At 41.4% G+C, this 18,394-nt stretch overlaps 1 protein-coding gene across 2 annotated transcripts; it reads right to left on the minus strand.

The window, feature by feature from the left end:
- Positions 1–5,141: 5,141 nt before the first annotated feature.
- Positions 5,142–18,350, minus strand: LOC146974955 (F-box only protein 40-like). Of its 2 annotated transcripts, none has more exons than XM_085798676.1 (9): positions 18,258–18,350; positions 16,060–16,096; positions 14,431–15,007; positions 13,131–13,612; positions 12,798–12,977; positions 7,008–7,249; positions 6,316–6,447; positions 5,937–6,219; positions 5,142–5,848 (listed from the first exon to the last, which is right to left on the minus strand). In XM_085798676.1, the coding sequence occupies exons 2-9, from the start codon at positions 16,060–16,062 to the stop codon at positions 5,636–5,638; spliced, it is 2,112 nt and encodes a 703-aa protein (XP_085654802.1). In that variant the 5' UTR covers positions 16,063–16,096; positions 18,258–18,350; the 3' UTR covers positions 5,142–5,635. The 2 variants fall into 2 exon arrangements, with proteins under 2 accessions (XP_085654802.1, XP_085654801.1); XM_085798675.1 differs by lacking the exon at positions 18,258–18,350 and adding an exon at positions 16,612–17,576 and having other exon boundaries at positions 5,143–5,848.
- Positions 18,351–18,394: the final 44 nt, after the last annotated feature.

Raw genomic sequence — 18,394 nt, forward strand, 5'->3', positions numbered from 1 at the left:
TGTTTGTCAAAGAAACAGAGGCAGTGGTTGTGAACTCCGAAGACAATTCGTCGATTGCAATTGACCAGGCTAAGGTAGCGTGGGTAGATCGCATGACATTTCATTTTAATTATTATATATTTTTTTGTCTATCATCTGTCATCCCTAATCGGCTTGTGTCAATCAGCGATTGAGAAGATGATTGACAATGTTTGTTTTCTTCCCGATGTTAAAAAAAACAAACACACAATGCTACTGCTGTACAGCGCTCTGGCTCAGCTGATCGGCATTCAGATGATGGTTAGATCTTCCAATTGTTTACTCTTTTTATACATACAAAGTGCAGCCAAACACCAGGCTAACTGGAGATAAACAGCAGAGCTATTACTAATTCAATTTAAGTCAATTTCTATGTGCAGTACCAAGGGTTACATACTCTCTCTCATTATATTATAGGGTAGACTGAGTACAGCTGAGACACTTTTTGCTTCTCCATGTTTGAACAGATATTGCAAAAAAAAACTATACACTGAAAATAAGTGATTTCTCATGCTGTTTAATTTGCAGACCTACGAACTCTGGAGTAGTGAAAAATGTGACAACATACAAAACTAAAATCCTCTTCATTCACTTCTACTACCCTGGTTGACATAAAAAAAGGGTGACTGTAGCCAAAAGGTGACCAGTTTGCAGGTGTGAATTTGTTTGTATACTAAGTTATTATGTTACAGTGTACAGTTGAGACGGTACCATGGTACAGTTGACAATGGAATATTATTGTAAACAAGCAATAATACAAAACTAAATAACTAAATAACAAACAACAAAGAAAAACGTAATCATTAATTCACTCCTCTCAGTGATGGCATTTGTAACTTTGGTTGCCAGCTGTGCACTTTACATGAGACCAAATGCCACATCTGGAGCACAAACCCCATTGCTTTCCTGGCTTTGACCTGGAAAACCACTCCACTCCAAGCACACCAGGGATTGGGTGTCTTCTGTGCTTTTCTTCTTTTCCCTCTTTCCTTCTTTTCTGCCAGGATCTTTCTTTCCACTTTCAAGCATGACTCTTTCTTCTCTTCTTCAAGGACCATCTGTTCAAGGGTATCTGTGAGAATGGTGCTAATCCTTTTCCTCTGCTGCTGATGATTGACCTTTCTGGGGCCAGCTTTCGGGTGAGTCCTGACAATTTCAGGAGAAAAGTCTGGAACGGGCTCATAGTGAACAGGAAAACACACACCACACAGAAACACATTTGTGAATATTTAACTTTCAGAATCCTCTTGTATATAGACAGAGGAAAATCAACTAATGTGAGGGTCACTTCCTGAACACCCTATGACAGGCCTAGGAAGAGCAGTGGACGATGACAGGATGACAGTTTATGGTCCGGCTGATGTGAGGGCAACAGAAAACAGCTCAGGTGGACTCAGGTGGACCATGGATGGTCCGGATGTTGTGAGGGCAGCAGCAGATGGCCCAGATATTGTGGGGGCAGCAGTGGATGACTCAGGGAAAGATGCTTCTGGAAGGGGCCTGTCAGTGACTGATGCAGGGAGAAAATCATCTTTCTTGAAAATGTCTGTCTTGTAGGGCCAGATGCCAGTGCTTGAGAAACCCTTGACGCTGCCAGGAGCAAGATGTTGTTCAGCAATTGTGGCAGGTTGTAGATGGTGAGAGTTTCCCCTGGATGCTCTTGCTGCCTCTTGCCCATCTCGCTGTTGAAGTGCTTCTTAAGTGGCCTATAGACAGCCTGGTTGTCCAACAGAAGCAGGACTTTCCTCTCTTGAGTTGGCCTAGTGTGATGGACAAAATGCTGCAGGAAGATGACAAAGTCCTGCTCCTGCATCCATCTGCTGCCATTGGCTGTGCCTATTGACCCCTCAGGATCACCACGAATAAAATGTGGCAGGTGCTTCTTCCGGGGAAAGACAAAATGGGGGGGGGGTGTTGCCAAGAGCATTTCCTGCTAATACCATCGTAACCAGGACCCCTCTCTCAGCTGATGTCAGCTGATGTCACTGCTCCCACTCTTCTCACTCCCTTCATGGCGACAAGTAAGCCAGGTTTCTGGACAGTCATGAGTCCCATCTCATCAACATTCCAAACATCTTTGGCCTCAAAGTTGTGCTTCTTGTAGACTGAGGCTAGCTTATCAAAGAAGGTTGCCACATTCAACTCATTGAAATTAGACTTGCAGCCTGAGGCCTCCTGATGGACAGACGTTGGTAGCTCTGCATGAAGTCGGTAAATCAACTTGCCCTTGCAATGCCATTTTCTGTCCAGTGTGGAGGACAAGGCAGCCTGTAGAAAGCTGCCAATTCAAAGGCCAATTTGTGAACCTAAAACAATTAAAAAATATATACTTTGATAATGTACTAGTCTAATATGTTTCATGCTACGACTGAATAATCTCATGATTTAAAATGAAAGGCTATTTAAAAATGCATTACAGAAAACTGATGTGCAAGAAAAGATCTGTTACGTATTATGATACTCGCTTATCTGTCATTGTATTTGACCTGGTCTCTCCCTGTATTCCTACTGTACCTCTTTCGGGGGCTTTAGCTCGTAGTATAAGGCTGCTGCATTTCTGATACAGGCTACCAGGCTGAGCTCCTGTTCAGCAGTAAAAACTGCATTGCAGCTCCTGTACCCTACTGAGGGCAACATGCTTGAGCCCTGTTCAGCCAACGCTCTCTTCCTTTTGACATATCGAGCAAGTGAAGGAACAGGAATGCAAAATTCCTTAGCTACACTCCTAATTAACCTCCTTCCTGTTACTCCCCTATTTGTGGTCCTAGCTCTGAAGCGGGGCATATAGCACAAGAATACAAACATTTAAACAAAAAGTCCATATGGCTACACAACATAGCTAACATACACACACTGCATGCCTTTTTTATTTTTAAACTCTGAAGTAGGCTAGGCTGCACATCCCATAAAGGCTGTATCAATTGTACCCGTTCTACCACCTTGCCCATTAGCTACACCACACACTAAATTATCCTTATATCATTCATGGTTAAAATGTCCATCAATACAACACTGTTCAAGTATCACAACTATTTAATTTTATTTTCATTTTCTTTGTTTGTGGTCTTATTATGTTATCGTTACGCTGGCTGCACAACTTGACAGCATGTGATGTAATAGAACTCTATCACGGGTACATTTGAGACATTGTGTCTCAACTGTACCCCACTAACCACTTTGTGTATTTCTCTAGATTGTGCAGTGAACTAACATGCTAGGATAGCATGAAATATGTGAGTTTTTAGGGCACATAATAACGTTTGCTATGATGTAGCTAAGTTATGTTTGATGGTCACAGCTATTCATTGAGGAAGGTACATGGTAAAGTGAAATTCTTACCTCAGTGAAAAGACTTTTGCTGATATCTTTGGACTGGAGCTACATTCTTCAAATTTCCCACCACCAAAGAGGATGCTAATATGCATGTGCTGAGTAAAAATGGCAGCTCAGCCTTGCAGTGCGGGCAAGATATTAGGCTAAGGGTCTTACACATGTCTCAATTATACTCACTCCACCTCACTGTGTTATCTACATTATAGCAGGGTTCAAGGTTCAAGGTTTTTTATTTGTGTCCCCACAACAATTATTGTTGCAGCAAGTAGAAAACAACACAGATACAAAACACACAATTTAAAAGTCAGAGGGGGGGGGGAGGGGTAAAGTACAGTGTGTTGAAACAACAACAGTGGCACGACAAAAAAAAAGCCCATAAGTGACAGGGAAAGTGCAATCAGTGCGTATCCTCCATTTCTGCCATCATCATCAACATCACAAGAAACAAGAAACAAAGAACAGAACCACAGAATGCCAATCAATCAATCAATCAATCAATCAATCAATCAATCAATCAATCAATCAATCAATCAATCAATCAATCAATCAATCAATCAGGTAGGCTACGACTCCTACCCTGTTCAGAGTTCAAGAGGGAAATGCTCTTTAGCATGCTCTTCTACTTGTCTGTGTGTTATATGGTGGAGGTAGATCATTTTGATTTTTTGAAGCTGAAAAATAGCACAGTTAGCATATTTTATTTATGCTGTTCCTGTCAGTTGCTGACAGTGGTTTTGCTAACCCTCGGCACTGTCAAGGTTTCTGGTTTATTTTGCCCATCCTTCCAAATTTTTTTTTTTTGGGGGGGGGGGTTTATAGGCTAGCTGATGTTAGCATTTAGCCTACCTGTGCTGTTTACTTACCACAGGTCTAGAAGAAACATTGTGACCTCCAAAACGTCATCACAAGGGGCTGTCTTCATGTTATTTCCATCAGGTCTTTTCTTTCACTGAAGTTAGCATGCTAATAGCTAGACCTATGAGCTAGACCCACCTCGTCATTTTCTGTGACTCACTGTAGCCTCCGGACAGTTTGCTCTGAAGAGGCTCTGGTGCAATGTTGGGCATGTTACTTTAAAAAAATTGCTATGTTACTTTCAACCAAAAGTAACTGAGTTAGTAACCAAATTACTACATTAGTAAAGTACGTAGAACGTAGGCTATTTACCAAGAAAAGTAACTGTGTCAACTATGTCAAAACGGGCAGTTCCAGATAAACAGCTTTTTTCCAACTAGTTGACTGGGGGAAAAAAAGTGGCAGTGCATTCAGTGATGGCATTAAAACCGGGGAAACAGTAACTTTTTTGACAACTCGTTACTACTGAAAAAAGTAGTGCCCTTATGCTGCCTTCATGTGCTATGGTAATTATGGTAAATACCAAAAGACGACTTGAAAAGTGCACATGCATGAACAACATCTCATGTGGTATTTTCCACTGGGCAACTCGTAGAATTTTTTGATGCCCGAGTTGCCGAGATGAGAATAACCTTTGACCTTTTCAACATGGCGGCGAGCATCGCAAGATTCGTTAATGGTAAGCAAGGCAAGCCTTTAGAAAACAGTTAGCAGCTATTCACTTTATGTATGCCTGCATGTACAGTAAAAAACGCTTTTAAAAAGCTAGCCAAATAGCCAGTGCTAAATCTCCATGAATATTAATATTTACCGTTTGAGTTTTGAAAATTCATCTTCTTGCTGTAAGAGATGAACTAGGCAATCCAAGATTGTTTTACCCCATACATGTAGATGTCGCACGTGTATATCTATGATTTTACCCAAGTAACAAGTCTGAATCTGTGTGTCCACCATCTTTATTTTCTCTGTACAACAACAAAAGCACATGAACACAACGCACTGGTAAATACCAGGTCACAAGTGGAAAATACCATCTGTACCATAGCACATCATGCCGTACGTCATTATTCCCATCACTATGGTCTCTCAACGAGGCTCTTGTGGAGCACCAATCACCACCACCTGCTAACAGTAAGAAACCACATTGGATGTCAGAGAAAATTTACAAACAGAAGAATTAGACCGTGGATGTTTAGCATTTGCATATCAGAATTTTTTTTTTCATACAAAAAAATAAGCTACACATGTAAGACTGTTAAATCTATTAGAAAAACAAGCACAAGTTAAGTTCAGGTAATTAATTTATTCGTAGGTCTTTGAGACAAGACATCATTTTTATACTGATCCAGTGTAAGTGTGCCATTATTGTAGATAATGTACAAATCAATAATTTATAGAACACACAGCAGATAGAGTTACATAGGTTTTTTCATTGTTGCGATCTGTTCCTTGTGAAATGGTTGACAAGGCTCATTCTCTCTTGGCTGCACCCCTCCTTCTTGCCCATGCTGGGGAGGGGAACAGGCTCACTGTGCACAGAGGCCTCATAATAAGGACAGACTTTTAGATGAGCAGATATGGGGGGGATGTCGGCCATATGCCATGAATCCACTGAGGAGAAGAGTCGGCTGAACTCCCAAACCTGGAGAGAAACAAGAGAAGAGTCAAGCAGAAAAAAACTCCATTGATCACAGTTGATGGGCAGGGTGATTTAATGTGCATAATCTCACAGGTTTGGCTCTCCACTTGGCTCCTCCGTGTGAGTAGGTTTTCTTCTCCCATCGGAGGGTGACCATCCCTCTCTCTTGTAATTGAGTGGAGCACACCTGTCTCATGAGCCGGGACACCAGAGCCAGCTGAAACAGGGACAGACAGTCCAGGAAACTGGCCATGTGGCAGAGCACCTCGTAGGGCAGCGAGCTGAGAGAATCCTCCTCTCCTCCTGGCTCATCTCCACTATCTCTGTGAGCAGCTTTGCAGGTCGGACGTAAGTTGAAACACCTCAGCTGCTGACTGTAGTGGAAGAAAACGGTTGCTATTTTGTGCAATAAAGCAAATACAAGCACAAAAGCAGTGTTGGGATTTGTAGACCCAGACACTGGAACTCACTTGTAAGTGACTGTGGCCTTATGGGTGGACGGCCGAAACCTCCTCTGGCTGTAGGTGCATCCCAAATACGCTAGGGGGCATCTCTGCTCAAACCATCCACTAAGACATGTCTGGATGTCACTGTGGACATTCCTGGAAAGGAAATGGTGATTAATACATTCATTAAACCTACTTCCCATGTCCCACAGTTTTGTCATAATTGCTGTATGAAGTCTTGAGTAATGGCGCAAAGGCGTTTTCTGAGGCCACCCTTACCTTGACCCTTTGACCACCAAAATCTAATCAGTTTCATCAGTCCAAATTTGCATTCATTCAAGGTGTTACACAGAATTTCACCAAAATTGTTATTTGTGAGGTCACCATGTCCTTGATCAATTATTCATCATCAAACCTGAGTGAGTGTTTGTGCCAAATTTGAAGAGGTTTCTTTGAGGTGTTCTGGAGATATTGTGTTTAGAGGGACAAATTCATATTTTGTGAGGTCAGTGGCTCACAGTCCAGGTGAATGTTTTTACCAAATTTGAAGACATTTCACAAAGGTGTTCACATAACTAAAACTGTTTGTGACTTTGACCACCAAATTCTAAATAGTTCATCCTTGAGTCCTAGTGAAGTCGTGTAAAGGCGTTACTGAGGTATCTGTCTGTGATAGATGCAAGAAGGTCAAAAGGAGTAACATTCATACCACGCACCTGACATGTGTGGCGAACTCTCTGCGGTGGAAGGAGTGGCCACAGAAGAAGGTGAACACACAGCTGGCTCTGGTGTGTCTGCTGTTGACACTCTCTGCCTGCAGCTGCAGGCGAAGCTTCAGCGGCCGGTCCACCATCACCTCCGCCAGGGTGGTCTTCCTTTTGAACGGAGCCGTGCAGAATGAGTGCGTCTGTGTTCCCTCATCAACGAAAAGCCCGTCGGCTGCCTTTGACTCACTGATCTGCATGGAGACCAATTGATCACATACAGTAATTATAAGTTAAAGGGGTAGTTCAACATTTTGGCAAATTGGTCCATTACAGTACCATAATCGGAGTAGGTTCGTTACCTTTAATTGTCGGTGTAAGCTATTTTTAGAACGGTGGAACAGAGCCGTGAGCTGCTCAGAGCTACGCTACAGAGGCTAATGGGATTTCTTGGTTTCCCTTATCAAACTCATCAAATACACAATCCAACAACTCCAAAACTCTATTGTGGACAAGTTGTGACCTGCACATTCACCACACTATGAGATAATAACACAACGTTATGAGACCAAGTTGTTTTCGAGGCAAATGCAGAGACTGCTTGCCGAAAAACTGCCCCCGACAGGAACGCACATCAGCACATTACCTCGAAAACAACTCAGTCTCGTAACGTTATGGCAACAGACCAATTTGCCAAAATGTTGAACTATCCCTTTAAGCACCATACACCAAAATTCCATGCATTTTCTTATAAACATTTCCCAAGATGCCACTGTTTTCCTTTCAATTCCACATGTTACACATGTTGCTCTATCAAAACTTAACTAGTTTAAACCAACTGAACTACATTCACCTACTTAGTGACTTTTTCCTCTAGCAGCAGATTTAGTGACACTTTGGACAAACTTGAACTACTTTCTGGAGACCACAAGTGCTGATATTGAAGAAATAACTTCTGTCTAACATGCATATTTGAAGGGCTGGGAATAGAATATGGCAATTAACATATTTCATCATCTTGTGATATTTAGCAGTTTTTCCCACCAGCTTTAACTACTTTAAATTTTTATTTTATTTATTTAACCTTTATTTATTCAGGAATGATCCATTGAGATTAAAAAATCTCTTTTTCGAGGATGTCCTGAGGAAATACAGATACAAGCAAACATACACAACAAGATCAAGGTAACAAGAGACATCAGACATCAAAAACAAGCAGCACAATTACAGAATTAAGTTAATTGTCACAGGTGCAGCTGGTGACTAAAAGTTCTGAGATTGAGTATTTGAAGCAAGAAAGAGGGATGAGAGAGCCCAATCTCAGCCCGGCTTATAGGTCATTCCACGACCATAGCCCAAAATGGGAGAGGGTCTTCATCCCTAACTCGGTCCTCATATGGGGGACCTTAAATCGCAGCCAACTGTTGGCTCTAAGATTGTGTGTCAACTGGACAGCAATAAACTTAGAGCAGATGTAATGCGGCAGCTTGCCTAAAATAGCTTTGTAAATTAAGGTGTACCAGTGCAATACCCTTCGAGTATTAAGGGAAGAAAATCCTGTAAGTGTGTATAAAGTGCAATGGTGGGTTCTGAAGGCTGAGCCTGTTATGTATCTCAGAGCAGCATGGTAAATGGGATCCAGTTTTGCTAGGGTGGTCGGACAAGCAATCCTATACCTATCGCCGTAGTCAAGCTGTGATAAAAATAAGCTATTAACTAGACGCTTGCGGGCAGTGACAGAAAAGCAAGATTTAAATCTGTACAGAAAACTCACAATGAATTTCAGTTTTTTTGACAAGTAGGAGATATGATGCTTGAAATTTAAGTCCTTGTCTAGCCAGATGCCAAGATATTTATATGTGTCAACTACCTCTATGATGGTACCATCCAGTGCCATAAATGAGGGCAGGATGACTGTGGAGTTGTGATGGAAGAACATCATTTTGGTTTTACTAGCATTGAGGACTAACTTGGCATCGAAGAGAGAACGCTGCAAGGAAGTAAAATCAGCTTGCAGGTTGGCAAATGCTGCTTCTAAAGAGGAGGCAGAGGTGTAAAGAACAGTGTCATCAGCATACATGTGATAAGAAGAGAATTTCAACTGATCGCAGATATTGTTAATATAAAGTAAAAAGAGTAATGGCCCTAAAACTGACCCTTGCGGGACCCCCTTATCCAGAGTGATGGGGTCGGATATTACTGTACCAAGACGGACAGACTGGACATGTTCTGTTAGGTAGCTTTTAAACCACATTACCATATTATTACTAAATCCGATATTTTGGATAATTTTCAGAAGATGACCGTGATCAACAGTATCAAAAGCCTTTCTAAGATCGATAAACAAGGCTAAACAGACTTTCTTGCTATCAAGGGCTGATTGTACTTCATCCAGGACTTTAGTAATCCAGAGTCCCCCATATGGGGGACTTGAAGACATGCATAACAATAACAAAGCCCCCACTGCACTGATTATGAAAGAATATGGTCATATTATACGTCAAATTAAACAGCAGAAGCTGGGCTACAATTTGTTAAAAAATCTGCTTGTGTTCATTTTTGGTCATTTATGAAAACAGCCCAAACACTACTCAAACAAACAACTAGACATCAAACTTCATGAAGCACCTCTGTGTGGACCCAGTCGCCACATTTCTGGCTCGTATACTACTGTACATTATGCAAAACACATCAGCGACCTCTCATCTGAACGTGAACATCGGCGGCGTCCCTTTCAACGTGCTGCTAGCTGCTGCTGCTAGCAGCAGCACGGCAGAGGGAGAAGACAACAACCAGCAAAGTCGAGCAAAAACAGACACTGCGTGGCCAAAACATGGTCGTACATTTGCTCTTACCTTTGCTGTTTTGCCGTGAAAAGGTTGTGTTATGGGTAAATCCACAATATTTCCAGTTGAACTCTGCCTAGTGTGTACATCTGAACTAGCCGGGCCGAAACCCGACGGCGCTAGGACCCTACCATGGATGTAGGACCCTACACGGAAGCCTGGTGCGCGCGCATACAACCCCACGTTGGCCTGCACGTGGATCTGCTGATCTGACTGGTTCATGGCTGTCACATGGCTGCCAGTGCGGCCAATCACATCGACCTGGGTCTAGCGTCATTCCTCTCTCTCTATTGGTTAAAATGAGCCGCCCCTCACTCGAATCGACCACTGCGCTGCAGAGATAGAGGCTGTTAATTCATGAAAACCATCCCGAAAAAGCTGCTCTGAGAGTGCAAACAGTACGCAGAGAGACTGAATCCACTTATGTTAGTTATTTCCATTTTCCAGTAGATCTGTATTTTCAGTTAGTTTATCCAAATTGTGTGAAAATAAAGATTAAACAATAGTTTGTATAGTAGCAGGTGGTTCCAAGCTGACAAAAATGGACATTTTGGAAAGTTCGCCTGGATATTTAGTAGTAAAATCTACAATCATTTTGTCCTGCTTCAATTAATCAGAATCAACCACTGCAGAGAAAATGTTCCACATGTTGTACAATGATTTTATAGAGAGTTTGAGCTTCATCTGCATTATTCTAAAGGGCACTCATCAAAAATATGATTTTTTTTTAGGCGAATATTAATTTATTAATTTTTTTCTGTGTGCCACACGCACCCGGTGAAACCAACCAGTAACAGATATACTGAAATTTACACATTTCAGCAATTCCTCATTTTTTTCCCTTTACTATGACACCAAAAGTATTCAAATAGACCTTGTGGTTGCAGAGATATACTCATTTTATTATGGATATGCAATTTTCGAGAAAAGGCCTAAAAAATAGGCTGGATTTAGAGTGGCAGTGATTGTACTATGTCCTGGTCTGAACCCAGACTGTGAAGGGTTGAGTATGTTATTGGACTCCAGTAGCTGATGGAGTTGGGTGGACACCAAGGACTCGAATAATTTTGCAAGGGTTGAGAGATTAGAAATGGGTCTATAATTATTTAAATCTGAGGAGTCACCTGATTTCAGCAAGGGCATGACAAAAGCTTGCTTCCATAAAACTGGAAATGCCTGTGTGGAGATAAATTAAAATTATTAAAAATATCAGTTACAGTTTTTGCTATGATTGGGGCTGCTGATTTGAGAAGAGATGGATCAAGACCATCTGGCCCTGCAGATTTCTTAAGATCTAACGTTTGTAAAGCGTGCAGGACTTCAGATGCTGAGAAGGGGGTAAGGTGAAAGCCAGAGTTTGAGACAGGCACATCCACTGATTCTACAGATTCAGAAGGAGCAAATGCACTATGAATAAACTGAGAAGAATCAAAGATATGGCCAGCATATCTTTTGTGGAAACAAATTAAACATGTGTTTCCACAACTTGGAAACAATGACTTTATGCAGTTCAGCTATACACTATGCTTTTACTTAGTCTTGTTTGGGTTTAACCCTTAGATGCACAAGTGGGGTCAAAAATGACACCAGGGGTTGTTATTCTTCAAAATCTTTGAAATTAAAAGTATTTATATTTTCATATTCCAGGTATTCCTCATAAAACATGTTTGTGACATGAGGCCATTTGTATTTTTAAAAAAGATTTCATTAATTTTAAGAAATTGCAGTTTTTGTATCACTACCCCACTCTTCCATAAGCGGGGTCAAAAATGACCCCAAGCATTTCCTATGGAATTTCCAAGGAACCTTTGATTCTCATCAACACTGACTGTCAGTATACTGTTACTGTCCCACTTACACATCTAATGTCAGCAGTCTCACCACCCAGGAGGTCATTTTTACACAGCAACATACATGTAAGTATTATCTTCATTTATGAACTTGTTTTAAACATCCATGACTTTTCTGTGATAGAGTATAACGTTAGTATTATTGTCATCAAATTAGCCTACTTTGTTGTTACAAATGAGGCACTATTTAGCTAACTACAAAGTAATGTTAGTACTTTGATGTTAGCTAGTTTAGTAAGGTAGCTCTGTTATACGTCGATTATTGATGTGATGTATGTATATGGTGTGTGTGTGTGCGCGCGCGCGCATGCATGTCTGTGTATTTACTTACATATAAATGCAGAGACATTTACTTCATGGCTACGTATTGATTTATAGAGTATTTTTGTGTACCATTCAAACATTGTCCTTTTTATGTTTTCTCATATGAAGTATCATGGCTGCTATAGGAGGCCAGCTAGGATTACTGAGGGCCTTGCCCGACAAATGATCCTGTTGCACACAGAGAGAAGAGAGAAGATGTTTGTGTGTTTATGCGTGGACAGTGTTATGGTCCCCAGATCTACTGAATGTTCTCTGTTCGTCCTCCATAGTCAAACAGACAGACGGACACACAAATAATGGATTTTGACATTTTTTGATACCTGATTGATTGTTTTGTGATCAATGAAATCATTCTTTTGTTGACCAAAATATAATGAGAATCATCATCTTTAACCAAAATTAAAGACATTTATTGCAAAAACGCATTGATTCTAATTGGGGTCATTTTTGACCCCACTCATGGAAGAGTGTAGGTATTGGTAGCTCATGCATCCAAGGGTTAAATTTAAATCATTTCCTGTTTTTTGTGTCTTTAGTCCTTTAACATGCTTAACACGTCTATAAAACCCTCTCCTCTTATAAAGTTAGCGGTACAAGTATCAACACATTCAGGCAGATGAGTGAGCAGGCTGGTTTTTGTGTTCAATGTGTCAACCTCTGCAGCCTCATTTAGCCACTTGCTAGGTGCAGCACACTGGATAGTAAAAAGTTTTAATAAGCTCCACTTTCATTTTCGTTATTTGGTCATGCATGCACTTCATTCTGTCAAATATCTGACTGACCTTGTGACCCATGACCTCCTTCTCAGCATAGCCCAGTAGCGTGGCTGCTGCTTCGTCACTGTAACAGTCTTCTTCGTTGAACTCGAGGTCTGATGTGTCCACACTGCGAGGTTCACTTTGAACCCTGGCTACTGTGTCGTACAGATTAACCCGCTGCCTGTAGTGATAGCTGTCAGGGACCTTAAAGGAAGAAATGCATCAGAATACATTACATTACAAAAACAGGTGAGAGATTACAGTGCAAACTTCTTATGTAAATTGTCCATCTGTGTACTAGTGGAGCACTATATTTTATAAATATATATTCTTATTGAAAAGCTATATGTCTTGCACCTTGAAAGAGCGCAAGGTCTGGACTGGGATGGGCTCCAGGCTGCCATAAACAAAATCCTTGTCCCTCGGCGTACAGGCCGCGATCTGTCCGAAGGAGAGCAGCATACGCCCATGATGCACCACGTACATGTTGTACTCGTGCGGGGTGAGCTCCTTCCCTAGACGCTCCAGCACCCCCTCCTGCCACGGGGCCTGTCCTGTCTTACTTGTGTCTGCTTCTGGGCTGTTTTCATCTTTCTCTGCTGTGTCGGTGAGGTTTACACTTGTGTTATTCACACTCTGGTCATTCCCTTTTTCCCCAGGATTTTGCTTTTGCTTATTGGCGTTGTCCAGGTTTTCCTGAGCGAGCTCACAGGCGCGTTTGTCCATGCTGAACATCATCTCCATCAAGTCGTATTTCTGTTTGTTGATAACTGTGGGCTGGCCAGCCACACAGTTCTGTACGGGCTCTCTGACGTTGCTCTCACACAGGCTGTTTGTTTCTGAAGACATGGATGTGTGGAGACGCAAGAGACAGGAAGGAAAAATGAAACACAACACATAAACAAATTGGAATATGCTATGCGGTTTGAAAGACTATCTGTAATATATAATATATCAAAGATTTCCAAATTTCTTCTCAGTATTTTTGGATTAAAGGGATAGTTCAACATTTTGGCAAATTGGCTCATTGCCATAATCCCTATGTATAGTCATAGCAGTAGGTTTGTTACCTTCTAATTGTCGGTGCAAGCTAACAGAGCAGAGCCGCTAGCTGCTTGGAGCTACGCTACGGAGGCTAATGGAATTTCTTGGTTTCCCTCATCAAACTCATCAAATACACAATCCAACAACTCCAAAACGCTCTCATTGACGGAACGTTACCAGACAGAGTTGTTTTAGAGGTAAATTCATGAAAAACTGCTGATGTGCGTTCCCGTCGTGGGCAGTTTTTCGGCAAGCAGTCTCTGCATTTGCCTCGAAAAACAACTGGGTCTCGTAATGTTTCGTTATTATCTCATAGCGTGGTGAATGTGCAGCTCACAACTTGTCCACCAGAGCGTTTTGGAGTTGTTGGATTGTGTATTTGATGAGTTTGATGAGGGAAACCAAAAAATTCCATTAGCCTCCGTAGCGTAGCTCTGAGCAGCTCGTGGCTCTGCTCCACCATTCTAAAATAGCTTGCACCGACAATTAAAGGTAACGAACCTACTCCTAAAACTACAGTATAGGGATTATGGCAATGGGTTTCAGTTTGCCAAAATGTTGAACGATCCCTTTAAAAGTAGTCAAGTGTCAGTGAAACAGTGCCATGATTCACCTTCACTGGATTCATTGTTTGTGACATCACTGACAATCCCTCCCACTGCCGTCTCTTCTTTCTTCTCCTCCTTTATTTCCTCCTCCTCCTCCTCCTCCTTATCCATCAGTTCTGGATAGAGAGGCTTCATTTTCAGGCGGTTGTAAAGGTCTGACTGATCAACCATCGCAATGGCGTAATCCAGAGCCGCCTCAGCCTGCCCCTCATTCTCCTTCATCACGTTCTCCTGGAGGACAATGTTGCTGTGTGGGTGTGTCTCGTCGTACGGCCAGCGGAGCCACTCCATGGTGCAGCACACCACGCTGGCCGGACACACCGGGAGGTGGGCGGCCTGGGAGGAGCGGGGCAGGTGGGCCGGGCAGCCGTAAGCGGCGTTGAGGCAAGGCACCCTCACGTTGGGGCAGAGCAGCAGGTGATCCTCCTCTTTGCACAGGTGGAAGAGGGCTCCACACTGCAGGCGGCAGGGGGCGAGCGCACAGCACACAGAGGCCTCCACCCGGGCCCTGCAGCGCCGGCTGTAGCAGGAGTCACAGTGGACATGATGCTGGCGCTGCCTGGAGGCTCGAGAGCGATGACTCTGATTGGAAGAGTTTAGTTTAGTTTAGTTTAGTATGTTTATTTCGGTCTCATAAAAACAAATACAATAGACAAATATAAAGGTATAAATACAAAACAAAACAAATCAGAACAAAAACACAACAAGCAAATCAATTTACTTTGACCGAAAAGGTGTAGGCTGAAGCATCAGCTTATTTTGCCTATACCCTTCTTAAATTAACATTTTCCGTTCACTCAATTTAAATTTTTTTTTACAGAGCAACAACAAAAAGAAAAAAACCCTGCATATTCTACATACAGCAGTTTATAAGCACACTGGTATTTATAAATCAGTTTTATAGCTATTTATTAATAATATTATTTTTAAATAACTTTTTGAATCTATTAAGTGTGTTGCACAGTTTGATTTCTAATTCTAGATTATTCCATTGATTGACTCCTGTAATTGATATACATCTTTGTTTCACATTTGTTTGTTTTGTATACACATGAGTCCCTCTTAGTTCATATCTACTGGTTCGGGTCTGAAACAGAGAGAGAGAGAGGGGGAGGGAGGGAGTGCATTTAAGATGACTGAGTAATTAAGGAGAGATTACATGAAGCATTGTGTACATAACACAAGAAGAGCAGATTTCTCAGTTGTTTTGGTCGGGGTATCACCTACAACGCAATTTTGAAAGTCAACTGAACACCCAGAGAGGAGAGAGAGGGACAGTGTGGGTCAGACATAAGAATCAGTGCTGTTCAGGACAACTGACAGAAACAATACCAAGGAAACTATTTGGGGTGGTTATTCTAATCATTATTCTATTTTTCTACTTTTATTAGAAAGTATTAATTCATTTTTGTGGAGGATTATGATTTACGTATTTTCATGCCCTCTCTTATACGTATCTCCTTTATCCTATAACCATTAAATGTTATTATAGAATGTTGTGATATTTTAATCCGCCTTGGATCAACCTATTTAAAATCAATATAACTTTGAATGATTTTTTTTATAAAACAAAACATTGTAACCATAGTGCATTAAGGTTTTAAAATTAGAGAAGATTTATACATGTAACTCACCATATTTACAGGCTGGTGATTCAGTGGCTTTGTAATCCTGCAAGAAAAACAGATTTAAATCTTAATCTATTCTCAGGCCTAAACAGGCAGTCGGATCACTGTGATCCCTAAAAACAAATTGCTTCATTGTCAAAGGTCAAACACTGTCAGAATACTATAACTGGGTCAATAGGATTGATTTATATTCCCATCTGTTTTTTAGCATGTTGACACAGCATTAGTTTGAGCTACGTGCTGTCTACTAACCATCCTACTGGTGTTTTGCATTCACCATCTCAGTTTAGTGTGTTAGCATTGATATTAGTTGTCTGGTACTAAATACAACATTAATTTAGCTGATGTTTGGTCATGAACCCATGTCATACAGTTGATTATCTCTATAACATCATAGCACTGTTCAGTCCTATGTCCCATGGCACTTTGAGGAAGTCAAACTAGCAGAAAAAGTACTGAAATATTAAACATGAAGAGTAGGCTACCTGCTGATAACTAACATTTTAGTATTTAACACATTCACAATGGGTTTGAACCTCATCTAAACAAAGGTCTTACCAAGGTGCCACCACAGACGTCTTCTTCCTCCCTTTGGTTTTACAGAGTTGCTTTCAGTCCCTGTGCTCCTTGAACTGGCAGGTTAAAATTAGCCAAGCAGCACCAAGAAGGTTGAGCAGGAGAAGTAACTCCCCCCCCTCAGTTTTCTGTCTGCTGCACTGGATTCAATCAACAGTATCAGATCCTGTCTAGCTGCTCATTCTGAGGCTGAATCAATGATTCTCAACTCATTTTCATGTAAGGAAAACCTCTCTGTATATGACTGGAAGAAAATACACAAGTTGATTGGCCTCAACTCTCCACTAGAGGACACTGTTTAAATGTTAAACCAGACTCATTGTGTTCTCTACACAGGTAGAAATCAATTAGCAGCAGCAGAACAATGTGTATCAGAGGGAAGGAGGTGAGAGGGATCTACTGATGACAGAGTGGACTGGTAACATAAACCATGTTGCTAACCACCTGTGTGACATTCTGGGTCAGTACTCGGCTCTATTAATAGTGCATGCACATGTCATGCACGCACACACAAAATGTCTCAATACAGAGACAGAAGACGGAACAGGCTGACCCACTGACTCAGGCATCATGACGTGGTGTATTTACATGCAATTATTTTTCAAGCTGTGTATTATGAGACTTTGAAATTCATTATCATGATCTGTTTGCAGGGCATCCAAATAAAAAACAAACTGGTCCAAGAGGAAGATACTGGAAAATGTTTGGATGTAGCTACGGCCCATGGATTATTGTCTCAAAAATATTCCAATTGGTAAAAAGGACTGGATTGGTTATAATCAGGGTCGTTGTATAGGGGAGAAAGGTGATAATTCTAGGGGCCCAGAGCCCAGTAGGGCCCACAAAAAAAAACAGTTGTCTAATCTTTGTATGACTGAATTATTCTGCATATGACCCTGGCTAATACTCATAGTAATGCTGCATTAGCATCGAAACAAAGTAGGCTAAATAAAAAATGATAATACATACATAGTCTAAGAAAGAAGGGGAAAAGTCAGGGGGCAGGGGCCCACTTTAGTATTCTTTCAGGGGGCCCAGAATTCCTAGCAACGGCCCTGGTTATAATAGACAGAGCAGGTAACATAATTCAGTCATGAAGATATTGGCAAAAGAGATATATAGGCTGATCCATCCTATACATTTTGTTATAGTCTAGTTTTCAAATACAAACGAGGATATTAGACATGCCAAACACAAACATCCAAAACAATTCTCATGCCTGATGCAACAGTTAGGGTTAGAAAAAATGCTAAAGTTTGACAAAGGCATATGGTCATAGTTATTATCTAGATCCGGTGTTGGTCTCATGACTGGTCTTCAAGGTCTTGATCTTGTCTCAGTCGAGCTGGACTCTGGATTTTTCCTCAAGACCAGTCAAGAACTGCAGTTTTTCTTTTTTTAAACCATAAATGTCTCTCTGTCACATGGTTCATGTAATGTAGTTCCACGACTAATTAGGCTACTTTTGTTCTACAAAAGTATTATGTAACCATCTGAATTGAACCATGTCAAGAGTGGTGTTCTTCTGTTCAATCTAAACTTTGTTTCAATTAAATATGGTTTAGATATCCCATTATATTTGTCTTTTTAGCTGAGGAATAAAGCATTGTGTGCAATGCATAACCCACCCCGGTCTTGGTCTTGACTCGGTCTCAGGTTAGGTGGTCTTCTTGACTACAACACTATTCCATGTTATGACTGTTTGTTCCAGATAAAAGCAGCTGGGGCCGTAGGCTACATTATAAAGGGGGGGGGGGCAGCGCTC

This window comes from Trachurus japonicus, chromosome 14 (assembly GCF_045865225.1).
Source record: "Trachurus japonicus isolate A0001 chromosome 14, Traja_1.0".
NCBI lineage: Eukaryota > Metazoa > Chordata > Actinopteri > Carangiformes > Carangidae > Trachurus > Trachurus japonicus.